Source organism: Anabrus simplex, chromosome 8 (genome assembly GCF_040414725.1).
Source record: "Anabrus simplex isolate iqAnaSimp1 chromosome 8, ASM4041472v1, whole genome shotgun sequence".
NCBI classification, from domain to species: domain Eukaryota; kingdom Metazoa; phylum Arthropoda; class Insecta; order Orthoptera; family Tettigoniidae; genus Anabrus; species Anabrus simplex.
This window is the reverse complement of record NC_090272.1, coordinates 233,350,370-233,378,106: the sequence shown is the minus strand read 5'-3', so window position 1 is coordinate 233,378,106 and position 27,737 is coordinate 233,350,370. Positions and strand designations below refer to the sequence as shown.

At 39.0% G+C, this 27,737-nt stretch overlaps 1 protein-coding gene across 3 annotated transcripts in view; it reads right to left on the bottom strand.

The window, feature by feature from the left end:
* Positions 1-27,737, bottom strand: part of Dora (Dorado) — a 641,834-nt gene that overhangs the window by 184,892 nt on the left and 429,205 nt on the right. For all 3 annotated transcript variants that reach the window (XM_067152778.2, XM_067152780.2, XM_067152779.2), the window contains exon 3: positions 7,050-7,225. In XM_067152778.2, the coding sequence (XP_067008879.2) occupies positions 7,050-7,225 (176 nt within the window). The remainder of the gene's footprint in view (positions 1-7,049; positions 7,226-27,737) is intronic.

Genomic DNA, 27,737 nt, shown 5'->3' with positions numbered 1-27,737 from the left:
CAAAGTGTCATTTCCAGGCTTTGGAGGCATTTCAAGACACAGGAGATGTTAGTCGTAGGCCAGTACCAGGTCGACCAAGAGTAACCTCCCCACAGCAGGACCGATATGTGGCCTTAACCGCCCGACAAAATCGGAGTGCACCTGCAAGACAATTGTCGGCGGAGCTTGCAGCCGTCTCAGGGGTTGCCGTTTCCCAGTAAACTGTGTACCGGAGGCTCAGAACATCAGGGCTGTTTGCCTCACATCCAGCGGTGTGCATCCCGCTCACTCCAACACAGAGACGGGCCCGTTTACTGTGGAGACGTCAACATCGAAACTGGACCATGAATGATTGGAGGCATATGCTCTTCACAGACGAATCCCACTTTAGTTTGCAGAACGATTCCCAACGCACATTAATCTGGAGAGAAGCGGGTAGCCGATACAACCACAGAAACATCGTGGAACAGGACCAGTATGGTAGTGGTGGTGGTGTTATGGTGTGCGGCGGCAATATGTTGAATGGCCATACGGACCTGCACATCTTCATGGGTGGTCCGAGGAACGCTGTTAACGCTCTGAGATACAGGGATGAGGTACTGAGACTACATGTTCGACTCTTCAGAGGTGCAGTTAGTCCAGACTTCCTCTTAATGGACGATAATGCCCGACCGCACGCGCTGCTCTGGTGGATGAATTTCTGGCTGAGGAAGACATTCATCGCATGGATTGGCCAGCGAGGTCTGCAGATCTGAATCCTACAGAACATGCCTGAGATGCACTGGGGAGGTGAATTGCATCCCGTCAGCCTCCACCAAAGACCCTCCAAAACCTTCGCATTGCCCTTTCGGAGGAATGGGATCGACTGCCACAAGAGCTCTTCAACCATATGATAGAGTGCATGCCATGTCGCTGTGAAGCATGTGTGGCTGTTAGGAATAACTGTACACCCTATCACCCTATTAACAGCTTTTTTTTTTGTGTGTGTGTGTGTGGAAGACATTGCCAAGATTTTGTTAGTTGTTGCCAAAGGTGTACCTTAGCTATCAGAACCTTTCTGACACTGTTTTCTTTTGGACAAGTTGTGTGACATATGGTACGTGAGTCAGCTTCCGTTTGTTCAGCAATCCGTCTGACATTCCTATCAGGCAGTATGGCCTTGTTTAGTGATTATGCTTAACTTTTGGACAATAGTGTATATATTTGCAGAGTATAAAATGACAGAATGTGGAATAAAACTGTTGACAGAAATACAGAGAATTAATTAATGTTATTGGCTTAACGTCCCACTAACTACTTTTACCATGTTTGGAAACGCCGAGGTGCCGGAATTTAGTCCCATGAGAGGCTGAAGTATTCAGCCCAGCAAAAAACAAAGGGAGCCACATGTATGATGTCTGATGTTATTAGTGAATTTTTTAACTCAAAGAAAAACTAAACTAAATGTTCAAATAAACTAATAGGTTAAGGCATAGCAAAAATTAAAGAACAGAAATTAAAGAGTGATATGAGACTTGACCCAAACATACAAGAACATAGCCACTCAAACACAGGCACAACACAATGGGCTGAGAGCAACACAGCTCTGTATTGGACTCGGCAGTATAAAATTTGCTTGATGCCCAACCAAATGTACTCAACATAGTATCCAATTTTGACAGTAAATTCATAAACACTAACCTCAGATTCACCAAAAATAATTCTTGGTATTCAAATGGAAATTAACAAGGGTTCCAGATAATTGAAACCATAGAATTCACAAATTCATAATCACAGAGGAATTCTACAGAATAGTTCATAATAGAAATAGAAAGCTCCCAGAGATGAAACATAAGAAGGGAGAATGAGGGTCTCGTTCATACTTAAAATCACATCACATATTACCTCATGTCAGTCAGGAAGGAAACATAAATTGTAAGAAAATAAAAACAACCAAAATGCTACAGTACATAACTAGGTTAAAATGCAACACAGAGTAAACAAAAATGGACCAAAAGTAAGAAAGTCCATCACAAATAAGAAGGGAAAAAAGCTAATGAACAACTGACTAACAACTAAGCAACCTCTCCACACTCTAGAGCACATGCTTATGTTTTCCCACTCTATCTGCCTCAATGCTATTCCCCACAACAAAAGAGAAATATACACGTCCACATTAGGTTTATGCAATACTTACAGGAAATTAATTCTTCAGTTTCTACGACTGCTTCAATAACTAAAAAAAAGACATCACATTCCTTCTATGGAAAGCTGAACCCCCACCAATAATATTAGATTTAAGTGAATTCAATAAAGAAACAAATGACAGTACCGTATTTTAAAAAATGCTATCTGAAAATTGTAAAAGTCTGCCCAGACACACTCCTATACATTGATGGCTCTAAACCCAAATATGGTAATGGCTCTGCTGTTGTCTACCCCGATCACACAATGATATATGCACTACTGGCTACATGCTCCATATTCACATGTGAACTGTATGTTATCCTAAAAACTATGGAATCCGTAAAGAGTTCCCCAAAAAAGAACCTTTTTTAATCCTTAGTGATTCTTTATCAACAGTAACACTCATTCAAAATGCACAGTCCTCAAATACACTAGTCCAAGACATACTGCAGACTTACAATACTGCGAAAAATAAAGAACACATAAGGGAATAAAAGGCAATGAAAAAGCTGACATATCAGCTGAACAAGCAACTCGTCTTCCTCTACATGATCCAAACTTTCTAATTCCCCATACAGATGTTGCTATTTTTCTTACTACAAAGATCTAAAAACAATGGTTAACTGACTGGACACGGAAACAACCCCCACGACTCCATGATATCGGGTGTGGATCTACAGATAAATTTAATGTTTCATTCCTCCAATGTCGAGAACAAGTGCTCATTACTAGAATATGTATAGGCCATAGCAAACTGGCTCATGCTCATATCTTCTCTAAGAAACCTCCACCAATATGTGACACCCGTTAAAAAAAAAGAATAACTGTTGACCACGTTTTACTAGAATGCTATCTATACGATCAACAAAGACATTTGTGTAACTTAAATCGGAATACTAGTGTATGTGACATCATGAACGAAGGTACTCAGTGTAAAAACATCATTAAGTTTCTTAGATAAACAAATCTATTTAATGACATGTAATCACTATCTGATCAATATGAACTATTGTTATTTTTGCAATTGTAACTCTATGTAATCAATGTAATTATTCTTCTATGCATAATTATGAATGTCACAATATGACCTAAGTTAAAGCGACAATAAACAAATTTTTTTTTTTTTTTAAATGAAGGGAAAAGTTGAATGGAAATGCATATCAAAATAAAGATAAAAGTCTGAATGTCAGTCACATACGAAATGAAATTTAAAATGGGGATTGTAGGGAAACCTACCCATGGAAGTGCCTTAAAAGTCAGTTTAATTTTTACAACAGCAATAGGAAAGAAACTTACAGTTTAGTTGTGTGCAATAAAGAGATAATTCCTTCCTTGTTCCCTAAGTACTCTCGAAAGCTATAGTTATATGTGGGATACACATTTTATGCAGTGCATGTAATCGTCACCGATTCTCAGAATACAAGATAACAAGTATCATACAGGAGGAGGTAAAGGTGTTTTCAATCACTATTCACAGAATAATTCAAAAACTCCAAAGAACCCAAGGATTCCATGTTCCAAGTCGCAAGTCGATGGGGCTTTGGAGACATTATATAGAGGGTGTCCAGCTTGAATGTGTAATATGAACATCTTGAGGATAGAGAATTATTGGCAGTTTTTTCCTACAAGTACAGAAACTCAAAATGGGTGGGTTCTTTTAATACACCTCGATATGCGCACCATTAAAGGTAAGACATGCATCGAAACTGTATTCCACCTTACTCCAAGTGTTTTGTTGTATTGCAGATGCAAGCATTTGCGATAGCTGCTCGAATGCTGAATTTAACGTGTGAATTTTTAATTAATCTTCTTTGAAGATTGGACACATCTCAAACAGCTGAACAACACAACACGTGTTGCGCTAGTTGTCTGTTAGCCTTGTTTTTGGCTGGAGTTTCAACTGTGACTATGTGACGATGGCACAGGCGGCATGAGAAAAGTGGCAGATCGCTTTCGATATCGGGCCACCAGGCGTGCGCGTGTGCAGCCAAGACTTCTCAAGACATTAATTTTCATTTTATTATACAATCAACTGGACACACTGTATGTAATTCATTTACATGAAATGAACAAAGGAGGTTTCAAGATTATTAAAACGGCGTATGAGCCACTTGCCTCAAAAGTAAAGCAGAAGCAGACAATTTTTCACTTTTCTCTTAAACTGAGATTTTCATCCAGAGGATGAACCAGCATGACATTAACAGGTGCATTAATACACAGTTCTAAAAAATTCAAATTTTAATTTTTCAGAGTATAGGTTTCTCTCATGGTCTTTCAATGTAACACAGTCATTTTTTAATAAATATGACCATTTTAGTTCATCCTTGAGAACTGTTACATCTAAAGCATTCTGCAAAATGGTGTATCATTCAATTAAGTTATGAATAGCAAGCAATAGCTTGATTCTTTTTTTATTTGATGAAGAGACTAAAACAACACCAGTGGCGGTGGGCTCTCAGGAGCACATGAGCACATGAATACCCAGTTTTAATACATCTTTATGCATTCATGGATAATTTACAACTTTCCTTTCTTTCAACCTGATTTCGACAATCGATCGAAAGCATTTGACTTATATCGAAACTCCGTTACCCTGACAGTTGTTCGTTTTGACTGTCAGTGTAGCGAGCACACTGGGTAATACGCTATTGTGCTGAAGACTATACGCATGCGCAAAGCAGATGACACCATGGTTTATGCACTGATATTCCCATTTGCGAGGAGCACAGTAAGGTACGTGCCTTGCCGTCTAGAGCCACCCTCAAATCAGTGGCAGTATTACAGTTGACCTCCCCTATTACGGTGAGCCACAGCCTCCCAGGAGCTACTATTGCATTACATTACCGGCAGATTTCGCTAGTAATTCTGAATAGGCATTTTCTGGGTCTTTGTAAACAGGTGTTCGTAATCACGGGAAGAAGTTTGCTTTTAACTTGTGATTGGAAAATCTTTTCAAGTGAAATTTATTTGAGTGTTGTTTTTTGCTTCTCGGTTTGTATGGTTTGTAACATGGTATTCTTTGTGCAAGAGTAAATTAATTCAGTTCACACAATTTTAACCAGCAAAATATTGCCTATCAGGATAAGTTAGAAATTAAAAGGCTTGGACCAGACAGACTAAATTTGATTATCAAAAAAGTTACAAAAACTGACGAACGCGAGTATAGGCGTAAGTTTAAGAGAGAAGTGTATGAAACATGCAAGTGGCTCTGTGGATGTAGATCTAAGAATACGCTTTTTTGTTTACGCTGTTTATTGTTCAACAAACAAAAAAAAAACAAAAAAAAAGTGTATGAAATTCAGCTGGGTGCACAGACCTTGCTCATTTGAGTGCAAAAATAAATAAACATGAAAATTCTCATGCACACAAAAACACGAGTATTGAATTCCCTATGCTAGTGTTGTCTATAATTTCCAAGACAAGAATAATTAACATGTGATACAGTAGAACCCTGATTAACTGAGATAATATGGAGGCTATTTGGGTCAATTCGGAAACAATTATTTTTTTAAAATCGACTTATAAATGCAGTACACATTATTTCTACGCTTCTCGTCATACCCAGGTGACCTCCTTCGTGCTTTTTAAAAACGAAGAATCGTGCTCGCATCCTTCAGTGTTTGCAGTGCAATAAAGTTATTATGAATTTTACTTTTGTTCTACACTAGCACAGCCGGCCCCTTGGTGTAGGAGTAGTGCACTTGCCTCTTACCCAGATGCCTCGGATTCGGTTCCCAGCCAGGTCAAGGATTTTTACCTGGATTTGAGGACTGGTTCGAGGTCCAATCAGTCTACATAATTACAACTGAGGAGCTATCTGACGGTGAGATGGTGGCCCCGGTCTAGAAAGCCAAGAATAACAGCCGAGAGGATTCGTCGTCCTGACCACGCGACACTTCATAATCTGCAGGCCACCAGGCTGACCAGCGGTCGCTTGGTAGGCCATGGGGTTTGGTTTTGTTCTACACTAACAGATTAGTCTAGTATAAAATTTATCCTCGTTACAGGGGTTCTACCATAATATTTGTGAAAAAAGGACCATACAAAGAACTTTTAGTTCAGTGATTTATGTACGTATGTTACTTTTTTGCTGATTTGAGACATGAACAAAAATGTTGTGAACCCCCTAAAAATTTTGTCACGACACGTCATGCCGGATACAGCACAGTGTTGGACTCCCTGCCATTCTAACTGGAGTATACACCTCGTCCCTAAAATACAAAAATTAGTTCCAATTTTTGCATGAAAATTGGTATAGAGAGAGAGACACAATGCAAAATGTGTTCTATCAAAAGTTTAAAAAATGCAAAAATTAAAGATTTTTAGAGTATTAAATCCCTTAAGAAGAAATACGTGATAATCATCCTTCCTTCATACTAAACAAAGAAGAAATATATGAAGAGTTCCAAAATTCCAACCCTTACAAAAATGAAGCAAAGTCACAGAAAGAATGAAAGGGAAAGACTTAATACAGCTGTGGTCAGGCGGAGGTCAGATAGCATGTAGTCACCACTACAAATTCCCAAGATGACAGAATCTAGGTGAAAGTTGGCTTCACGAGACAAACCCTGGCTAATTTGCCTCGCAAAATAGCAATAAGGAGGATTGTAGTTTACAACACCAGAAGATCCATTCAATGATACACAAGAAATAAAATGCTGGGGCTTGATCACGAGCAGAATAAGCACGCATTTCTTGATTCAACTTACTTCATAATTTTATCTACATTGTGATAGCTATCTGAAAAGGTTTTTAAAATTATCTTGAATACTTAGAAGTGTGCTTATTTATTTCCCTCACCTTCTAGAAATTATATTTTTAAATGAAATCATTGGGATTAAGTCATAAGAGGCATTACAGAATCTTAGAACTATAACATTGTCCTAGTACAACAATTTACTTACCAAATGTATCCTGTGCAAGCACACAGCAACAACATGGGAACACCAATAGGCAGTCGACGAGCAGGTGCAGTTGCATGACGTGATCCGTCGCCTATCAAAAGTCACTGCAACGTTGTACTGACCTCGGACCTGGCCAACTGTTGGTGGGGGCCATACACTTGCACTGAGATGGAATCCTATATAAGCACAAAGATGTCAAAAATAAGACAATTATGAGGATACATGTTTAATGGCAAGTAGTGGGCAAATAATATACACAAACTCATTATGAACGAGCAAAGTCTTCTAATGTCATATATCCAGTTATAAACAGTATACAGTTGTGCCAATTATGAAAACCATTATTTCAGCATTGACACTCTTGCACCCTTGACACTCATTGACCCTTGACACTCATTGATCAATATCTGAGCATTCCCTGAAGGGTTTCTGAGCCATAAACAACTCGTCAACATGCCTCTAAGTCCCGTAGAAGCGGTAGTGTTGGTGAACGATAGCAGTAGCAAAGGTTTTGAATATGTCTCCAACAAGCATCCATCAGGCTATGAAACGTTTTCAGAATCGTCATACCTACCACAGAAAACACGGCGCAGTCCTATGTGCACTTCTTCCTGAAAAATCACTTTATGAGGCTTCAAGTGTTGAGGAACCGACATCTTACAGGGGTTGAGGTTCAGAGTAGTCAGATGCACGTCCACAATGTAGCTGTGAGTGAGAACACAGGCAGAAGGAGGCTCCATGAGACAAATTCAGTCTCTAGAAAACCAGCCAGAGGACCAGCACTTCTGCCACAACACCACAGAGACTGTTTTCATTTCACGCAGGTGCATGAACATTTCACACAGGATCAGTGGGGACACGTACTCTGTAGAGAAGGGCAGGAGATCGCTTTGCCCCTTGTACCTTTGTCGACCGAGCTCGATAGCTGCAGTCACTTAATTGCAGCCAGTATCCAGTATTTGGGAGACAGTGGGTTCGAACCCCACTGTCGGCAGCCCTGAAGATGGTTTTCCGTGGTTCCCCATTTTCACGCCAGGCAAATGCTGGGGCTGTACCTTAATTAAGGCCATGGCCGTTTCCTTCCCATTCCTAGACCTTTCCTGTCCCATCGTCGCCATAAGACCTATCTGTGTTGGTGCGACGTAAAAAAGAGTACCTTTGCCGAGATTACACAGTTTGGAGGAACTTCCATGGTGGTGTGGGGAGGTGCGACTTCAGATAACCGTACCGATCTTATACTCACTGAGAACAGCTCCCTCATGGCACACAGGTACATTGAGGAATTCTCCCATTTGCATTCGCTTTTGACGAAAACTTCATACCGTACTTACACACGATAATGAAAAACCACATGCTGCTCAATGTATCGTACAGTTTCTTCAGGAGGTCAACATTCCCACTTTGGAAAGGCCAGCCACGAATCCAGACCTCAATCTTATTAGGCATGTGTGGGACATGATTGGTTGTCAGCTTTGGCACAGAGGTTTCAACAATCTGGCTGAACTAAAGATGGCAGTGCAAGAAGAGTGAGACATCATACAAAAAGAGTTCATCCAGGGCTAGATCAGGAGCATGCCCAGAAAACTTCCAGCACTAATTGCATCCAGAAGTGGATACCTCCTTGATCATGTAATCAACAACCAATCAATAATTTCGGTAATCAGAAAATCTGTCACATTCTAATTCTTTTAAATTTTAAAAACTGTATCTTCTTAAATTGAAATGTTCTGACCATTGTAGCCTTTGTAATAGGTATGGAAAGATTCTTTTTTTTTTTTTTTTTTTTTTTTTTTTTTTTTTTTTTTTCTAATGATGTTTTGAAAATAAAAATACATTTTGCTACCTTAAACAGAGATTACTTTTAAAATATCAAGTATTACAAATTTCTTGGAGGGCAGTGTATATCGCTCTAATCAACTCTGCATAACATGGAGGGTCTACTGAACAATATGTGGAACAGATAGGACATATTAAAATAAAGAGTAAAAAAGATTAGGGGTATGTTTAAGAACATGAAGTTATTTTACGATTATTTTTGTTACATATATGAGACCACTGCCTGATAGTATGGGTAAGAAATCTGGCACTACAGATCTTTTTAGATAAATAATGCCTGGGCTGAGTGGCCTAGACAGTAGACGCACTGGCCACAAGTGCCCAAGATGGCAGGTTCGATCCCAGCTCAGTCCAATGGCATATTACAAGGCTCGGTTGATTTCCTGGTATGAGAAAGAACTACTCCAAGACAAAATTCCGACACTTTGGCGTCTCCAAAAAACATAAAACTTATTTAGTGGGGCTACAGTAATAGAGTAGACTGTGCAGCCAGCGTCTCTGCGCCAAGAGTTGGGCAGCGGGAAATAACCTAACACCCTGAATGAGCCACGACTTTGGGCGGAGGAGCTCCTTTGGGGGTGGGTGATACCTCAGTTGGAGAAGCCGCCACATTAAGAGCGGCAGCAAAAGGCGCCTGGTCCCCTGTTAGGGTCGACCTCAAGAAACCCTGTCCTTGACAACAGGTGGAGCAACATGTCGGTTGAGGTACGTTTTGTCGTATCACATGCAACAGACTCCTCTTCATTCCGATATGAAGGCTAGGGCATCCTCTCTAAGTAAAGAACACTGTTTTCACCCGAATTATGTGGAAAATTGGCAAGGGCAACCGAGGCAAGGTTGACGTCGACTAAAGAAGCTAAACCAGACTAGTCACTCTCAACACTGGGACAATGACAGGCCAAAGCCGAGAACTGGCCAAGTTTTTAAACCAGCTGAATGTGGATATACCTTGCATTCAAGAAACCAGATGGGCAGATGCAAAATCAAGAGATATCAGAGAAGGCTAAAAGCTAACCTACAATGGTAAGAAAAGTGTAAATGGTGTAGGTGAGATTGTAGACGCAAACAGCGACCACCTGATGTCAATAAAGGTCAACTTGCTGACCACTTTAATTCAAGTTGTGACATGCTATGCCTTGAAATAGAGAAAGACAAATTTTGAAATGATCTCGAATCACACATCCAAGCCCTTGATGACCATGAAATTATTTTCATTGGTGATGATCTTAATGGACATGTTAGCCATGCAAGGGACAGATTTAAATGAAACCACGGAGGCCATGGATATGGTTGCTGAAAAAATGATGGCATTCGAATCCTAGAATTTGCTGAAGCATGGAATCTGTCTGTAACAAACACTTTTTTTTTTCTTTTTTTCTTAGAAAGCAGATTCACACCTTATCACTTACTATAGTGGAAGCCAAATGGTCCCCAGTTGACTACTGGATGACAAGATGAAGAGACCTTACAATGGTCAAGGATAAGAAAGCGATCCCATATTACAGTGTTGCTCCTCAATACAGACTACTTGTACTCGATGCCACAGATCATATAATTTTGTATCTGTGAGGCCCAGCACGAAGATTGAACGCATTAAATGGTGGAGACTAGTAGAACATTGAGTTACCATCAAAGCTGCATCATCATTGATTTCAAATTCTACAATGCCATTTGTAGAAGATGGCTGGAAAACACTGTCTGAATCCATCAAGACATGCACCACATCAACCCTAGGTTGACAAGCAGACCTGATGGTGGAATGACGATGTGCAGCAGGCAACTAGGGATAAGAAAGCTGTTTACAAGACACTGCACCAGACACGCAGCGCGGAGGATTTAGAAAGGTACTGGGATCGCAAATCCACTGCAAAAACGAGTTGTAGCACCTGAAAAAGCAGCACATTACAAATTCACCTACAATGCCCACGCATGCAATCGGGTCACAAGATCTAGGTCATGTTATCAACATCAAAGATCTTTGAAACACAGAAGTATTCAGTCAGCAGTATATAAAGATTGTTAGTTACAAGGATAATGTCCAGACAGAGGAAGTGACTAATGCTAAAGAAGTATTAAAATTTACCTATGATAAGTGAAGGGTTCATAATAGACCCCACAATTAGAACTCAACCACATGATGTACACAAGGAGAAATGTGATATACATGAACCTACAATTCCATATTACACTGAGAAATATCATCTGGACCTGGACCCCATAGATGTTTTAGGATTGATGATAGGAGCAAGAGGCACCATTACTCACACATTTCACAACTTTTGTAAGAAATTTAATTTGCATAACCAATTTATTAAGGACATTGGGTTAGCAGCCCTGAAAGGATCGTTAACAATAGTAAAAATTAATTTATACTCTTAGTTATATGAGGAATTCTTCATGGATTTCAAAATTATTGACTGATACGGTTTTTATTAATAAGTAGGCTTTGATATGGTATACCTATCATTTATAGACATATTTTAAACAACCCTTGTAGTTATGAATCTAATTTCCATATCAGCTTTGTCTTTTTGGCAGCCTCCAAATGGGGGAAGCAGAAATAAACGCATATCTCTCTCTCTCTCTCTCTCTCTCTCTCTCTCTCTCTCTCTCTCTCTCTCTCTGGGCCATAGTACTACTACTGCTCTTCTGAAGGTTACAGATGATATACGCGCGGCCACCGATAAGAGGCAGCTTACTATCTTATGTCTCTTTGATTTCTCTAAGGCATTTGACTCTGTTAATCATGAGTTGTTTCTTGCTAAGCTGAAGTCAATTGGCTTCTCCCAGAGTGCTCTGTCGTGGTTTGAATCATATCTGTCAAATAGATCACAAAGAGTCACGTTCGTTGACGGTCGATTCTCTAGCTGGGAATCAGTAAACTGTGGCGTACCACAAGGATCAGTCCTCGGTCCTTTATGTTTTTCTATTTATATTAATGACATATCTGAAGTCTTTAAAAGCAGTAGCTTTCACCTGTATGCGGATGACTTACAAGCTTACTTCCACTTTTGTCCCACTAACGCATCTTCTTCTATAACGCATTTTAACCATGACATCTCTCGATTGATTGAATGGAGCGTAAATCATAACCTCCAATTAAATGTGGCTAAGACCCAGCTTATTTGCATAGGTTACACAAAACTCCTGAAAACTGTTGACCTCAAATCCCTCCCAGCAATAAAAATTCTAGAGACAGATATTCATTATAGTGACACCGTTAACAATCTAGGTCTAATTTTTGACAGAACCTTATCCTGGTCTGATCATACGTCAAATGTAATCCGAAAAGTTGTGTCATCCATGCATATTTTGAAACGTAACGTGTCATGTACACCACCTTTCATGCGAAAACTACTTGTTCAAAGTCTTATATTTCCAATAATTGACTATGGTTCAGTCGTATACAACGACTTATCTGAAACTTTGAACATAAAACTACAGAGGGTACAAAACGCATGTGTTCGTTACGTTACAAATGCCAGGCGTGATGAACACATAACACCCTATTACATACAGCTACAATGGTTGAAACTCCATGAACGTCGGGAAATCTCAGTAGCTGTTGCTACGCAGAAAATTCTCAAACTGAAGACACCATCCTACCTTTATAATGCATTTAAACCTATGGAGTCGGTACATAACAGAGATAATAGGTTTACAAAAACCACCCTTCAAATTCCCCTTCATCGTACCACTAAATTTAACAAATCCTTTGTTTGCACTGCATCACGTATCTTTAACGTCTTTAATCTTCACCGTTTCGCAAGTAACACTAACTGTACCCAACTAAAGCAGTTCTTAACATCTATCTTTCTGGAGGAGTATGCAAGAGGCTGAGATCAGGCATTCTTGTGTCGAACAATCAGGAATATGTATATTTCGAAGAAAATTGTTTCTCTGCTTTAGCTTTATATTCTTTAAACCCATGTAGTCCAGAATAACAGAAGGGCCTAATGATTTACTTTCTTACTTATTATATAATGTATGTCTTAACCTTACTGGATTTGGTATCTGTATTTTCATTTTTTTTAAGTTTCTTGTTTAGTTTAATACTTTATATTATAAAAATGTAGTTACTGTTTTCATAAATCTGCATTGTATTATAAGAAGACGCTGCATAAAGGGGCTTTTCAGTCTCAGTGGCATGTAAATCATGATCAATAAATTCAAATTCAAATTCAATTCAAATTCAATTCTCTCTCAGGTACTAAAGTTCAAAACTAGAAAAGCGCCTGGAATTGATAAGATTTCTGGGGATATACTAAAGACAATCGGTTGGGATATAGTACCATATCTGAAGTACTTATCTGATTATTGTTTGCATGAAGGAGCTATACTAAATGAATGGAGAGTTTGCTACACTAGCCCCTGTGTATAAAGGAAAGGGTAATAGACAAAATTACAGGCCAGTCAGTTTGACATGCATTGCATGTAAGCTTTGCGAAAGCATTCTTTCTCATTATATTAGACATGTTTGCAAAATTATTAAGTGATTCAATAGAAGGCGGTTTGGATTTAGGAAAGGTTATTCCACTGAAGCTCAGCTTGTAGGATTTCAGCAAGATATAGCAAATATCTTGAATTCAGAGGTCAAATGGACTGCATGGCGATTGACCTGTCTAAGGCATTTCATGGGGTGGATCATGCGAGACTACAAGCTAAAATGAGTGCAAGTGGACTAGACAAAAGAGTGACTGAATAGGTGGCTATATTTCTAGAAAATAGATAATTAAAAGGGGAGTTCCTCAAGGCAGTATTATTAGACCTTTATGTTTTCTTATATATACAAATGATATGAGTAAAGAAGTGGAATCCTTCTGCAGATGATGTTACTCTGTATAGAGTAATAAATAAGTTACAAGATCGTGAGCAACTGCAAAATGACCTTGATAATGTTGCAAGATGGAGAGTAGGCAATGGTATGATTATATATGGGGTTAAAAGTCAGGTTGTGAGTTTCACAAATAGGAAAAGTCCTCTCCGCTTTAATTACTGTGTTAATGGGGTGAAAGTTCCTTACGGGGATCACTGAAAGTACCTAGGTGTTAAAGGTAAGATCTTCATCAGGGTAATCACATAAATGGGATTGTAAATAAAGGGTACAGATCTCTGCAAAGGGTTATGAGGGTGTTTAGGGGTTTTAGTAAGGATGTAAAGGAGAGGGCATACAAGTCTCTGGTAAGACCCCAACTAGAGTATGGCTTCAGTGTATGGGACCCTCACCAGGATTACTTGATTAAAAAACTGGATCTCTAGTGCTCACCGTGGAGGCCACTGTGTAGGCTACTTGGAGCCACCAGCAGTGCCAATGCACGATGAGAGACTCCGTCTCACCACCAAAAATCGATGATTGCTTGGCCATCAGATGATATAGATGTTGATTCCCATAGAGAATCTGAAATATCAGTCCCGAATGAGTAAATTTAAAATATCAATATAAATGGTGTGTTATTTTGATGAGCCCAACTTAGCACAAGGGGGCACAATGCTGGCAAGCAGGAATGATTCAGGGTTCTAAACTTCATTATAAACTGCAATTTTAGAATATTTGCAACAGAGCTCATTTTATTCAATTTTACAATAGTTGTATGATAAATATTCATATAGTTTAATTATACGTGACATAATTCCTAAGATTTTATCTGTCAATGATAAACATAACATTCTTGCATCTATAACAGTTCATAGATTCACTATTTTATGTGCACCATTCCATCACATATTCATTTCATTCTTTTATATTTCATTCCACCGTATAATTCTGTTTTAAGACTTTGACATATACGTATGTATCTTGGCTAGGCTGATGATGACCCATACAGGGTCGAAACTAGTACCTCGTAACTTATTGTAATGTTTTTGTACACATCGCAATTTATGTAAAGTATTGAGTAGATGGATTAAACTTTGTTTTTATTTTATATGTAACCAGGAATGAGTTAGCTGGAAAATTTATAAGGTCCAATAATGGACCATTTATATTGGTATTATAAATTTACTCATTCGGGACAAATATTTCAGGTTCCCTATGGGAATCAACATCTGTATCATAAGTGGTATGTTGCGAGCTGTCAAGGGAGAGATGACGTGGAATAACATTAGTAGACGAATAAGATTGACTGGTGTCTTTAAAAATAGGAAAGATCACAAAATGAAGATAAAGCTGGAATTCAAGAGGACAAATTGGGGAAAATATTTGTCTATAGGAAGGGGAGTTAGGGATAGGAATAACTTACCAAGGGAGATGTTCATTAAATTTCCAATTTCTTTGAAATCATTTAAGAAAAGGCTAGGAAAACAACAGATAGGGAATCTGCCACCTGGGCGACTGCCCTAAATGCAGATCAGTAGTGACTGATGATTGAAAAACAGAAAGGGGCTCCTGCTACAAAAGGGACATGACATAAGTCGCTGGCAGGAGTATTTTGAGGATACATGCAACAAGGAATTCCCTCATCCACCTCTACCTACAGCTGCTCCCATTCACGGCCCAGTGCCCCTTATCACTATGGAAGAAGTGTCCATTGACATCAACAAAATGAAGCCAGGGTGCAGCTGAAGTATGGAATCTTCTGGAAGAACAAGGTGTAGTATGGCTTACTGACTTTTTCAACAAGATTATTAGGGAGGATACAGTACCTGAGGGTTGGAAAACCATTATCTCAATTCTATTTTGGAAAAGAAAAGGAGATATATAGGATTGCTCAAAGTATACACCAACCCACCTCTTGAGCCATACTATGATTTTTTTTTTTTTTTTTTTACGTGTTCTTGATGCGAGATTATATTAAACATTATCACTGTCTCATTTAGCCACTGTGGCTTCGTTAAACAGCAGAACAGATGCCATCCATGCACTTCGCCTACCGACGGAAAAACACCATGACAAAAGGAAGACGGTTCACTTAGCCTTTCTTTTTATTTATTTATTTATTTATTTATTTATTTATTTATTTATTTATTTATTTATTTATTTATTTATTTATTCACGAAGCACAAGATACAGCTACACTGAGTAAATTTCACTTGCACTGTCAACAGACTATTTAACAAACGTAAACTTTCATAATAAAATATAACAAACATAATAAAATATAACAAGATCAGGTACACAGCCTACTAATAACTGTCCAGATCGAAAACCATGAGAATGTCCATGTTCATAGCCAAGTCGTCGTGGGTCAAGATGACGGTACAATCCCTTCACATCAACTTATCTTTAAGAGACTATTTACACCCCTCTCGAATATTCTTTTACTTGATGCTATTTCAAGCTCTTGTCTCCTATTAATATTGTTGAAGAGTGTCAAGAGACGGATTAGGAAGGATCGTTGAAGTATTGAGTGCTGAGTGTGGGGAATCAAAATCAAATCAAAATCTCTTTATTTGCAAATGAGGTGCCTACCCTCGGTGGCAAATGGTACACTAAAATACATTATTGTCAAGCACTAAATATTAAATTAACAAGAGAACAAAATTTTCCTATAATACAATATTATACAATTTACGCTAACAATTTTTTCTATTAAACACAAAGCTCATCCTTAGTAAATTTATATTGTTTACAAAATTCTACTAATAATATCTCCTGTACTACTTACAAATATAGTCAACTGATATACTTTATGTGGAATTACTTCAAATGATACTGTACAACTGGTATAAGATTAAAATTTACATTGCATTTTTTTACTTTTTTCTTTTTTCCTTTACCCATTCTGGAACCTAAGTATCATAACGACCTGCTGCGTCTTAACCAGAGCCCCTTTTGCCACCACTTTTCAGAGTTCCTGAAGGGCCTTCACAGCTACCGTAGCGGTCCCAGGGCCCTCGAAGTCCCCACTGTACTTCACCCCTACAGGCAGTCCCCTACTTTGGCTGTCCAAACTCCTTAGACTAGGGGATGGAATTAATTTATTCACACACATTTTTTATTTACATTAACCTGCACTGGTCGAATGCCCTCTAACATTTCATTTATTTTCTCTGTTGCTGTTTATTCTCTTCTTGAATGTCTGTACAGATTTTGGAAAAGGATCAAACACTACCCCTGGTAAACTGTTCCACTCCTTTACACCCTTCCCAATGAATGAAAATTTACCCCAATCGCTTCTACTAAAATTTCTTCTAATTTTACATTTGTGGTCAGTCCTGCCGATATAATTATTTTCCAACTGAAGCCTCTCACGGATATCTCCCCATGCTGCTTCTCCTGTATAGGCTCTATATAACCCTATAAGTCTAGTTTTCTCCCTTCTCTTACTTAAAGTTTCCCACCCTAGTTCCTTTAACATTTCTGATACACTACTCTTTCTCCTAAAATCCCCTGTTACAAACCTTGCTGCTTTCCTCTGCACACTGTCTATTTCTTTTATTAGGTATTCTTGGTGAGGATCTCAAACACTGTTTGCATATTCCAATAATGGACGAACCATACTTAGGTAACTTTTCTCTTTTAATTCTTTGTTGCATCCTTTAAGTAGCCTCATTATGACATGTAATGATCTGTATGCTTTCCCAACAATGTCATCCACATGACCCTTCCAGTGCAAATTACTTTCAAATTTTACACCTAAGTATTTGCACTTGCCATCTTTTGGGATAACTACCTCATCCAAAGTATATTCAAATTCAGTTTTATAACTCCTGTTTGTAAATGTTGTAACAGTTGATTTGCCTCCATTAACCTTCATATTATTCTCTTCAACCCATTGTTGGATACTCTCAAGGTCCCTTTGTAATTCTGAACAATCCTCAATGGTATTTATTTCCCTATAAACAATTATGTCATCTGCATACAACCTTATTTTTGATGTTATATTATTCCCTAAATCATGTACGTATATTAAGAAAAGTAACGGACCGATTATACTACCCTGTGCAATTCCCTTCCAAACTTTCTCTTCCTGCGATACGTTATTTCCTACTTTGACTTTCTGAACCCTTGAAATTAGAAATGTTTTCACCCAACGTGTAACCCTTACGTCCAGGCCTATTCCCTCCAATTTCTTTAATAATATTCCATGTTCCACTCTATCAAAGGCTTTGGAAAGATCTATGGCTATGCAATCTAACTGGCCTCCTGAATCCAATTGATCTGATATGTCCTGCTGAAATCCCACCAGTTGTGCCTCACAAGAAAATTTCTTTCTAAATCCATACTGGCTCCTCATGAACCAATTTTTATCATCACATATCCCTCTGATGTACTTTGATATTAAACTCTCCAGTATTTTACAAACTATACTGGTCAGGCTGATTGGTCTGTAGTTCTCTGGTTTCCTTTTATCACCCTTTCCTTTATAAATTGGTATTATTATAGATTCCTTCCATTCCTTTGGTATTACACTATTATTTATGACATAGTCAAAGAGAAATTTTAAATAAGGCACTATGTACCACCCCATTGTCTTTAACACCTCCCCAGTAATTTGATCACTTCCTGCTGCTTTTCCTTGCTGAAGCAGTTGGATTTCTCTGAAAATATCTTCATTTGTGAATGAGAAGCTTCTTGTTTCCCTCTGTGTCTCTCCTTCTGTATCTTCTGTTTCGGTTTCCAACTCCTGACAATCATCTACTGAATATCTGAATTCCTTACTAAAGAGGTTTGCTTTCTCAGTATCTCTTAAATAGTGTTCACCCCCTTCTCCCACCATTGTAGGAATTTGGATTCCTTTTCCTTTTTGATTCATGATATATGAATACAGCTTTTTCCATTTCCCTTTGTGGTCATTACGCTCTTGAAGAATGCCATTCCTATAATTCTCTTTTGCTTCCTTTTTCACTCTATTCAGTTCCCTCATTAGCTGTTTTCTAGTTTCTCTACTCTCCCTACCTTCCTTGATTTTCCTGTTTACTATTCTACATTTTCTTTTTAATTTTCTTATTTCCCTTGTATAATAAACAGAGTCTGAGGTCATTTTACCCTTCTTAACAGGTACAAATCTCTTCTCTCCTTCCCAAATGATTCCTTTGAATTTAGCCCAAAGTGTATCCACATTACTCCCTTCACTTATCCAACAACTGAATTGTGATTTAAGGTAAGTCCTAAATTCATCAACTTTAGTTTTTCTGTACAATTTCTTGTCTTGTGTGACCCTCTTATTAAGCCTTTTTGGTACCAGTCCTACATCCATTATTACAGCCTTATGGTCACCTATTCCTTCAATTACCTCAGTTTTATCAACAATTTCCCATGGTTTAATCAAGAATACATCTAGTAAGTTATTGAGACGAGTTGGTTCTTGAACTACTTGTGTAAATCCTCCCTCCCAGATTAACTTATTTGCCAGTTTCTGTTCATGGGCTTCACTTGTAGCTCCATTCCATTCAACTTCAGGCAAGTTTAGATCTCCCCCAATTATTACCACATCATTATTATTGTTTTTATGAGTATAATCTATTATTTTCTCAAATATTTCCACGTCCCTTTCCTCTCTTCCTGGCCTGTATGTTCCTATAATTCCCACCTCCATCATATTATCACAAATTAATTTGATCCCTAATATTTCATCCCTTTCATCGGTAAACCATTCATGTGAACAATAAGTTTCCTTCACCAGAATAAACACCACCCCTCCCTTTTTATCTCCTCGGTCTCTACGATAGACTGTGTACCCTTCTGGAAATACTTCTGTATTACCCACCCCTTCTCTCAACCACGATTCCACTCCTATCACCACATCAGTCTCATAAGATTCCATCAATGTACCGAATTTTAATTGTTTATTTACTACACTCTGACAGTTTACCAAGAGCAATCTCAGACCCCCTTCCTCCCTAAAACTTGACTGTTGCAATTGGTTAACTTGAAATTCCCTGCCTTCCTGAGTTTCATTTTCTAGTTGGCTGAGCCAGCTTGAAGTACGGCTGGCTCTTTCTACTAGTTTTCCTGGTCAGCATTATAACTCAAGGGAGTTGCCTTTTTTACAGTACTTATCTTAAGATTAATAAAATCTAGAACAATATTTGCTATCTTTCGTTTTCCTGAATTGTTTAGATGAAGGCCATGCTTTGTGTAACAGTGTCTCTCGAAACTGCTGCTATCAATTACCTGTGTATTACGAAAATGTTTACAAATTTTAACCATATCTGTATTAACTTTGTCCACTTCAATGTTCACACATGAGTCTCTAATCAAATCATGCCTGTGGGGCACGTTCACTACAAAGATGTTAGTGTGAGTCAGCTTACCTAGTGTACATTTAAGTTCAGAAATGACATTCTTAGCGTCGTTGTGAGCTACGTCGTTCGTCCCGCCGATGATCACTACTGCATCACGACTTCCGAGATTTCTTGCCGCCTGCTCCGTGTTTTCCAATACCTTCGTCATTGGGGCCCCTGGATAGATGACGCCGATGCTGCAATATCTTTATTGTTCATTTTCTCCGCAATTCCCCTCGCCTGGCTATCACCAAAAATGAGAATGTTCGACACTTTCGCCGGTGCACTTTGTGGGATTTTAGGCCTAACTTCGCCGCTTCTCGTAACGGGTCTTGCGCTATACGTCTGACTGCTTCCCGTGCGGATACCTTGCGTATCGCTTACTTCCCTCAGGGCTGAAAATCTATTTTTAGTGTCAATTACAAAGTTGTCCTTATTTAACTGTATTATTTATTATTTAACTTTTTTCCTCCTAGAATCTGAAGCAACTTGACACCACACGCTAGAATTCACGGAGCCACCCGTGTTCTGAGTGTTTACTGGTACCGGTACTTTCGATTCCAGTAAACGTACCTTCTCCTTTAAAATCTCATTCTCCGCTTTTAATGCTTGTAAATCCTGTTGCAATAAAGAGAGAATTACAAGTACATTATCATTACCTCCATCCTCCAAGGATGGAGAAGGTCTTCGGTTCTGGTGGAGCGGGAAGGAACACGGAGAGAGAAAAGTGAGATAAGATGTTCCGAGTGGTAATGCCCATTTTAGATCCCGTGGAGGAAACTCAGGTCAGCTACCTGCCGCCTGATGTGCAGCGGTGACATATTAATTGCCATTAATACCTGCTGCGTAGACAGATTTCTGAGCTTGGGGTTTCTGCTCCTTACAATTGCAGCAAAGAATGACGCTGCTCTGTCTAACTGCTTAGTATTGGAGGGGGAGGCTGTTGTCCAAATCAGAGAGCAGTAGTTTAAGAGAGGTTGAATGATCGTGAGGAAGAAGTGACGAAGAGCAATGGGGTCAGAAATTTCTGTGAAGCGATAGAGAATGCCTAGTAATTTCATAGCCTTGGTTGTATATGTTTCTATGTGGATCTTAAATTGTAATTTTGTATCGAATATTACACCTAGGTCACGCTGTTGCGTAACTACGGTGATGGGCTTGTCGAGTAGGTAATATGATTACATGTTATAAATCTCATTTTTGGTCCGTATTGAAAATTTACATTTCAATAGGTAATATGATGTCGGTAGAGGAGAATTACGTAGTCTTATGGTCATGTGGCTGCATTTTTGTGGATTGGGGATAAGTTTCCAAGTACGGCACCAGTTCGAGAGGGCATTAAGTGAGGACTGTAGCAGAGCTGCATCTGCTGGATTCCTGATCTCCCTAAATATCTTGCAGTCGTCAGCAAAGAAAAGGGTATTCGCTGTTTCGTTGAGTTCGGGTGGCAGATCGTCCATAAACAAAGAGAACAACAAGGGGCCAAGAGTACTGCCTTGTGGGACACCGGAGGCGACTGGTAACCATGAGCATGAAGTGCCTGATATTACCACTCTCTGCCAACGGTTATGTAGGCAGCCAGCAAGAAGGGTCAGAAGACTGCCATGTATATTAAATCGTTCGGAGAGTTTATGGAGCAACACAGTATGGTCTACAGAATCGAAAGCTTTCGAAATGTCTACGTAGCAGATATCCAGTTGTGATTTAGCTGCAATGGCATGTGATGCAAAGCTATGCAGAGTAGCCAGGTTTGTTAGACAAGAGCCACCTGGTAGAAAACCATGCTGCTTGGTTGAGATATACGGCAAAGTGAATGCGAGGAGATGCTGGTGTATAATTTTTTCAAAGATAAAGGACAGTGTGGGAGAATAGAAATTGGTCGGTAAGATGAAACATTAAATTTGTTGCCTGATTTGAGAGGTGGAACAATATTTGCTGGAAAAGGCATATGACAGAGTACCACATGATCTCATTTGGCCAGTAATGAGAGTACACAGTGTACCTGAAGCCTATGTCAACTGGATAATACTTCTGTACCGAAAAACAACAAGTTTAGTACGGAGTGCAACAGGAGGAATGTCCAGTACCTTCCAAAGCAATACGAAGGCGGGCATGTCGTACAGTAGCTTTCAGGTTCCAGATGCACGGCTGTCCTCATTACATGTCGTCTATCTTTCCGTAGTTTCTCTATAATTGACACAGCTCTCAGTCGTTCCTTATGTGACTGAATCGTATTATTCCATGGCTCCGGTGGAATATTCTAATTTCCATAACATGTAGAAACTGCTCATGCTTTGTTGATTCTGGCCAGCACTCCAGTCCGTAGAGAGCAAATGGGTGCATTACCATTCCACATACCTTTGAAGGGACATTCAATGTTCACACGGGACTCCAGTCACCAGGTGAATGAATCCAGTGCAGGCATTTGGAAGACCGTCACCATTGCAGCACACAAAGCAGTCGAGGTACTTGAATTGCCTCACCCTTTGAGTGCCACATACCATATACTCTGTCTTCTTGAGAATGAGTCAAAGCTCAAATTTGTCAAGCTGGTCTTTCCATGATTAAGTTTTCTCCTGGACACCTTCATGTCATACATCCACCAAGATTATGTCAACAGCGTACAGTAGTGTCCGAGGACAAAGCATTTGCAGGCAGCGGGTAATAGTGTCCATGTTAAGGGCAAACAGTACGGGAAAATGAGCCAACCCCTGATATACTCCAACATTGATGGCAAAGAGAGGCGATATTTCTGCTGCACATCAGAACATGCTGGAAATCTTGCAGTACAATAGTTTGATCCACTGCACACAACTTTGGGAACAATGCAGGATCGTATAACATGCCAAGCGTGTGCGTGTTATTTCATTACAAGAGACTAATTCTTGAGCCTTCCTCACCATCTTTACAGGTTTTTATTTCTTACTAGCTGATGTACCCGTACTTCATTACGGGATTCTCAGAAAGACTGACTTCGTGGTTTACCTAACTGAAGTCAATATAGATCAATAAAAAAACGTCTATAGGAATGTAGCGATTAAAAGCAATGTTATCATATAAAATACTTGAACAAATGAAAAACTGCACATTTTCTCACTTTTAATGAACAGTACTACGGTGCCGATCTAACAGTCCAAAGATCCGGAGCTGGAATGACCAGGCCGCAGACAGCCGTGAACACTTCTCTGCCATTATTCCATTAAAAATGCACACTTCTCATTCCAATCAGTGCCTCAGAGTAGGGATTGAATAGCTCGAATGCTATGATGAACCAGTTTGTTACATACCAGTAGTATCGGAAAATTTATAAAACAGAGGAATGGCATGCTAAAGAAGAAAGTTACCTAACTCCCCAGCTACTTCCCGCCAATATTTCGGCAGACTGTTACACTCGTACAACTGGGCGAGTTGGCCGTGTGGTTAGGGGCGCACAGCTGTGAGCTTGCATCCGAGAGATAGTGGATTTGAACTGCATTGTCGGCAGCCTTGAAATGTTATTCCGCAGGTTCCATTTTCACACCAGGCAAATGCTGGGGCTATACCTTAATTAAGGCCAAGGCCACTTCCTTCACACGCATAGCCCTTTCCTATCCCATCATCGCCATAATACCTAACTGTCGGCGCGACGTCAGGCAAATTAAAAACAAATACTCGGTACGCAGCAGTACTCCTATCTGTCGGAGGTGAGTGGCAACAGAAGACAAAGCACTTTACAACAAACAATGGTCAATGTAATGTTATTGTTAATCAATTTTATGAGCTTTCTATATTGTAGACCTTCACATTTAGTTTTATTTCGACTCTGTGATCTTAATCCATCTTATAAAATTATTTATAGGGTAAACTGTAGTTCCTTATTCTCCGACTTGACATACTAATTTTCATTAAAATCTATCTATCCACTTTCTCGTGACTCGGCGCTGATGAGGACTTAGTAACAAAAATCCAAATTAATGAATATCTCTGATTATAGCCGGTAAGGTAACAATGTATAAGACATAAATGATCGGAAATATAATACTCTATAACTTTACTTATGTAGTATTTATCGATACAACCACTAATAACATAATTATTTGGGAATTAAATTTTAGGCCTACCTCTGAACTACCATTTCGTTAAGCGTGAATAAAACTATTTATGACCTAGATTATAGCGACTTATTCCCAGACTTTGCATAGCGATTTTCATTAAGATAGGACCACTAATAACATAAATATTTGAGAATTCCTTTGCAGGCCTTCCCCTAAACTACCATTTTTCTCAGCGTGAATACAATTATTTATGGCCTAGATTGTAGCGACTTATTCCTTGACTTCCCCTACTGACTTACTATCCGACTTTGTATACCGATTTTCATTAAATTCTCTTCAGCCGTTTTCTCGTGATGTGTGTGCATACAGACAGACAGACAGACAGACAGACAGACAGACAGACAGACAGACAGACAGACAGACAGAAATTACGGAAAAGTAAAACGTCCATTTCCTTGTTACTGTGGGCACGACTGATACAGAAATACCATCCTTCTTAAATTCTGAACAATGTACAGACAAAACCCTTATTTTATATATATGGATATTTTTATGTTTTGTCCTTACAGGACACAGGTCAGTTCTTTTAACTGAGTGATCTATTCCTGTTCTTAATTATTTAAATAAAACAGTTTTGTGCTTGTGATATATTCTCAATGTGTGAACAAAAAATAATGATATCACTTATATTACCAGTGCATTAAAAATGAAACAATAATAGTTTCTCAGGCACAATAGGAGTATTAACCTAGGAGAGGTTGTATTCACTCCTTGGATGTGAGGGTTCGCGCTAAGTCTTTTAGACCAGATAGTTTCAAATGATGCATTACTGCACACTACTGACCATTTACTCATTCTTTATTATTAGTTGTATTGTTTTGCTTGTTTTGAGCTTAATTTTTTTGTTAGGACTTATTTTACATTGCTAACTTCTGGGTTTTGACAGTTAAAAATATGCAACTGCAAAATTAGCTTAAAATGCTAATTCAGTAATTGGGTACTAAATATAGTGTGACCTGATAAACTACTTCTAACAATAATACAAATTATAGCAGTTATTGTAATAATATACATAATTATACAAAGTAGAAAAATCATGTAAATAATACTATAGGCACTTCAGTCTCTCACAAGCCTACTCATCCTCATCACCCTCCCTTATACATGCGGCGAAAGTTGAAATTGCCTGCTCCTTGCAGATGCACATTTGCCAGGAAAGCTTCTTCAATACTTGTTGTTGAATTATGGATTTCTGTGCATTTGACCTCAGGACAATGAACGCATCCCAGCAACATTCTGTAATCTATAGAAAACAGTCTGTGGCCCGCAACAGCTAGTCCTTGAAACCAAATATGTCCCTTTCAGTTCATCCACAGTGTCTACACCTCCCTTCGTCATGTTGTACAAACAAAAGCTCAGGTTTCCTGGCTCTCCAGAACTCGCATCAATTGTGTCAGAATCATGGAAAGTGGAAACCAAAAGGACAATCTTGTCTGTCCTGGAAACATAAGAGAGCAATGTACAGTCATCTCTAAATCCAAAAATACTACTGTTGACTGGCGTCTTTGGATCAACGAATATCGGAGGAATTTCTTCTTTGTTTTTTTTGACAGTTTTGACAGCTGTTAGACGGTGGTTTTCAAGAAGAGAGATGGCTAGGGGAGGGTAAATAAATCAGTTATCAACAGTCACATTTCTCTCAGTGTGTGATATTGGCTGTACCATTCTCTCAACAATAGCTCTTGGTTAATTGTCACTTCTAAATGGTTCTAGTTATGACCAGGATAAATTTCCATATGAACTGTGTAATATGTCCTGGCACAAACTAAGGCAAACATTTTTCAATTTTGGTGTCTGAAAAATAAACACTCCAAGCTTCTATGGGAGAGCAAACATTGCAAGCTTCACCTTTCGGTCAAGGTAGGTGAAATATTAGATCTTATCAGCATGTCCTTCTCCTTCGTTGAGAGGAATGTACTCGCTGTCTTAATCCATATACACTGGTCCAGTGTAAATAGCATTTCTTCTAGTAGGGTTCAATAGTGACACACTTTCTGTTTGTTGTATCGAATTTGAATTACGTGTCAAGTTATCACACTCTTGTTCATCCACTGTGTTCACTACAATCCAAGTTGTCCTCTTCACCTTCATCACCTTATTCAAATTCCTCAGCAACCTCTTGCTATACATCAAACAATTCTTTTTGAACTCTAAGCACTTGGTTTCTGTTTCATTCTCCCTTCTCAGCCAGATAGTGTGGACTGTTGCTGCCAGTAGTGACTCCTAAGAACACTTGGTGTGGCTGGTGCTGGCCTGATGGAATGAATGAAACTCCTCCGTGATCTGAGATGCTGTTTTACTACCTCGTGATCATAGAGAGGATGACTGTTCTTCACCTTTTCTTTGAGATCCTAAGTTTCAGCTGCTACTGGCTGTTGGATTAAAGGTGGAGCTATGCCACAAGTGCAGCATAGCTTCTCAATGTTTGTTGGTTTGAGGCAGGCAGAAACTGCATAGCAGTGCCATTCAAAGAAATATCCACTTTAATGAACATAGGTTTTTGTGGCTCGTGTTAAAATAAAGAAATAAATATGCTCAATTCTACGAAGGAATGTGGAATTCACAACCATACCATCCATACACCCCACCACCACCACCACCACCACCACCACCACCACTAACTGGACAGAGGGATCGTTGCAGCACAGCGTGAAGAATTTCTTTGCTCACTGTCGGCGGCAGACCTTCACATGCCCTGACGAAGGCCAATGTAATTTGGCAGAAAGCTCGGCTTCATTAAATATGTATACAGTGGCTTTAATCCAGTTATCATATTTATTTCTTTATTTCAATATCCACTTTCTTGGAATGAACAGAGTTGACCTCACACAGGACAAGCATACTAAGATGAAGAGAAAGAAAGGGCCAGAGCAGTAGTTACTGGATGTGCTCCCTAGCTTGACCTTCTTAACATGCGTAGTAGACAGGTCTTGCCTCTGACCTTCATACTGTAGAATTGTCAGCAAATAATAAGAAATGTATGTTATTCAGTCCAATAGGTTGATCATTAGTGTAAATATTTAAGAGAATTGGTGCAAGGACACTATCCTCTAAGAGACCATTTTTCTGGTTCCTCCAGCAACCTTCTTTACCTTGAAGTGTCACTTTGAATCACCTGTTCAGTAACAAGCGTTGAACGATTCTTGTAAGTTTGAAGTCTTCTGTCATTTTAAACAGCCTGTGTCTGAAAAGTCGATGGCTGATTGTATCGAAAGCAGCAGTCAGGTTGACGAACACGGCGCCCGTTACAAGGCCCTTCTGAAACCATCCTCGATGTACTTCAGCACTTGGTCTGTGCATGCTTGTCCTGATCTGAAGCCTGCCTGTTAATTAATTAGCTAACTGTCTACAAGAGAAGTTATTCTATTGAGGTCGTCTGATGTCTTTACCTGGTTTCAGAACTGCCACCACTTTTGTCTTAAAATTGTTCTGGGAGTTTATTACAAAATGGATACAAAAACTACAGAAATTAGTTAACCATTCCAAGGTCTTTGCACCAAAATTCTTGGATCTGTTCATTCCTAGAACCATTTCAACCTGCAGACTTTCCTACTTTGAGTTTTGGATGGTGTTTTTTTGACTTCCTCATCGG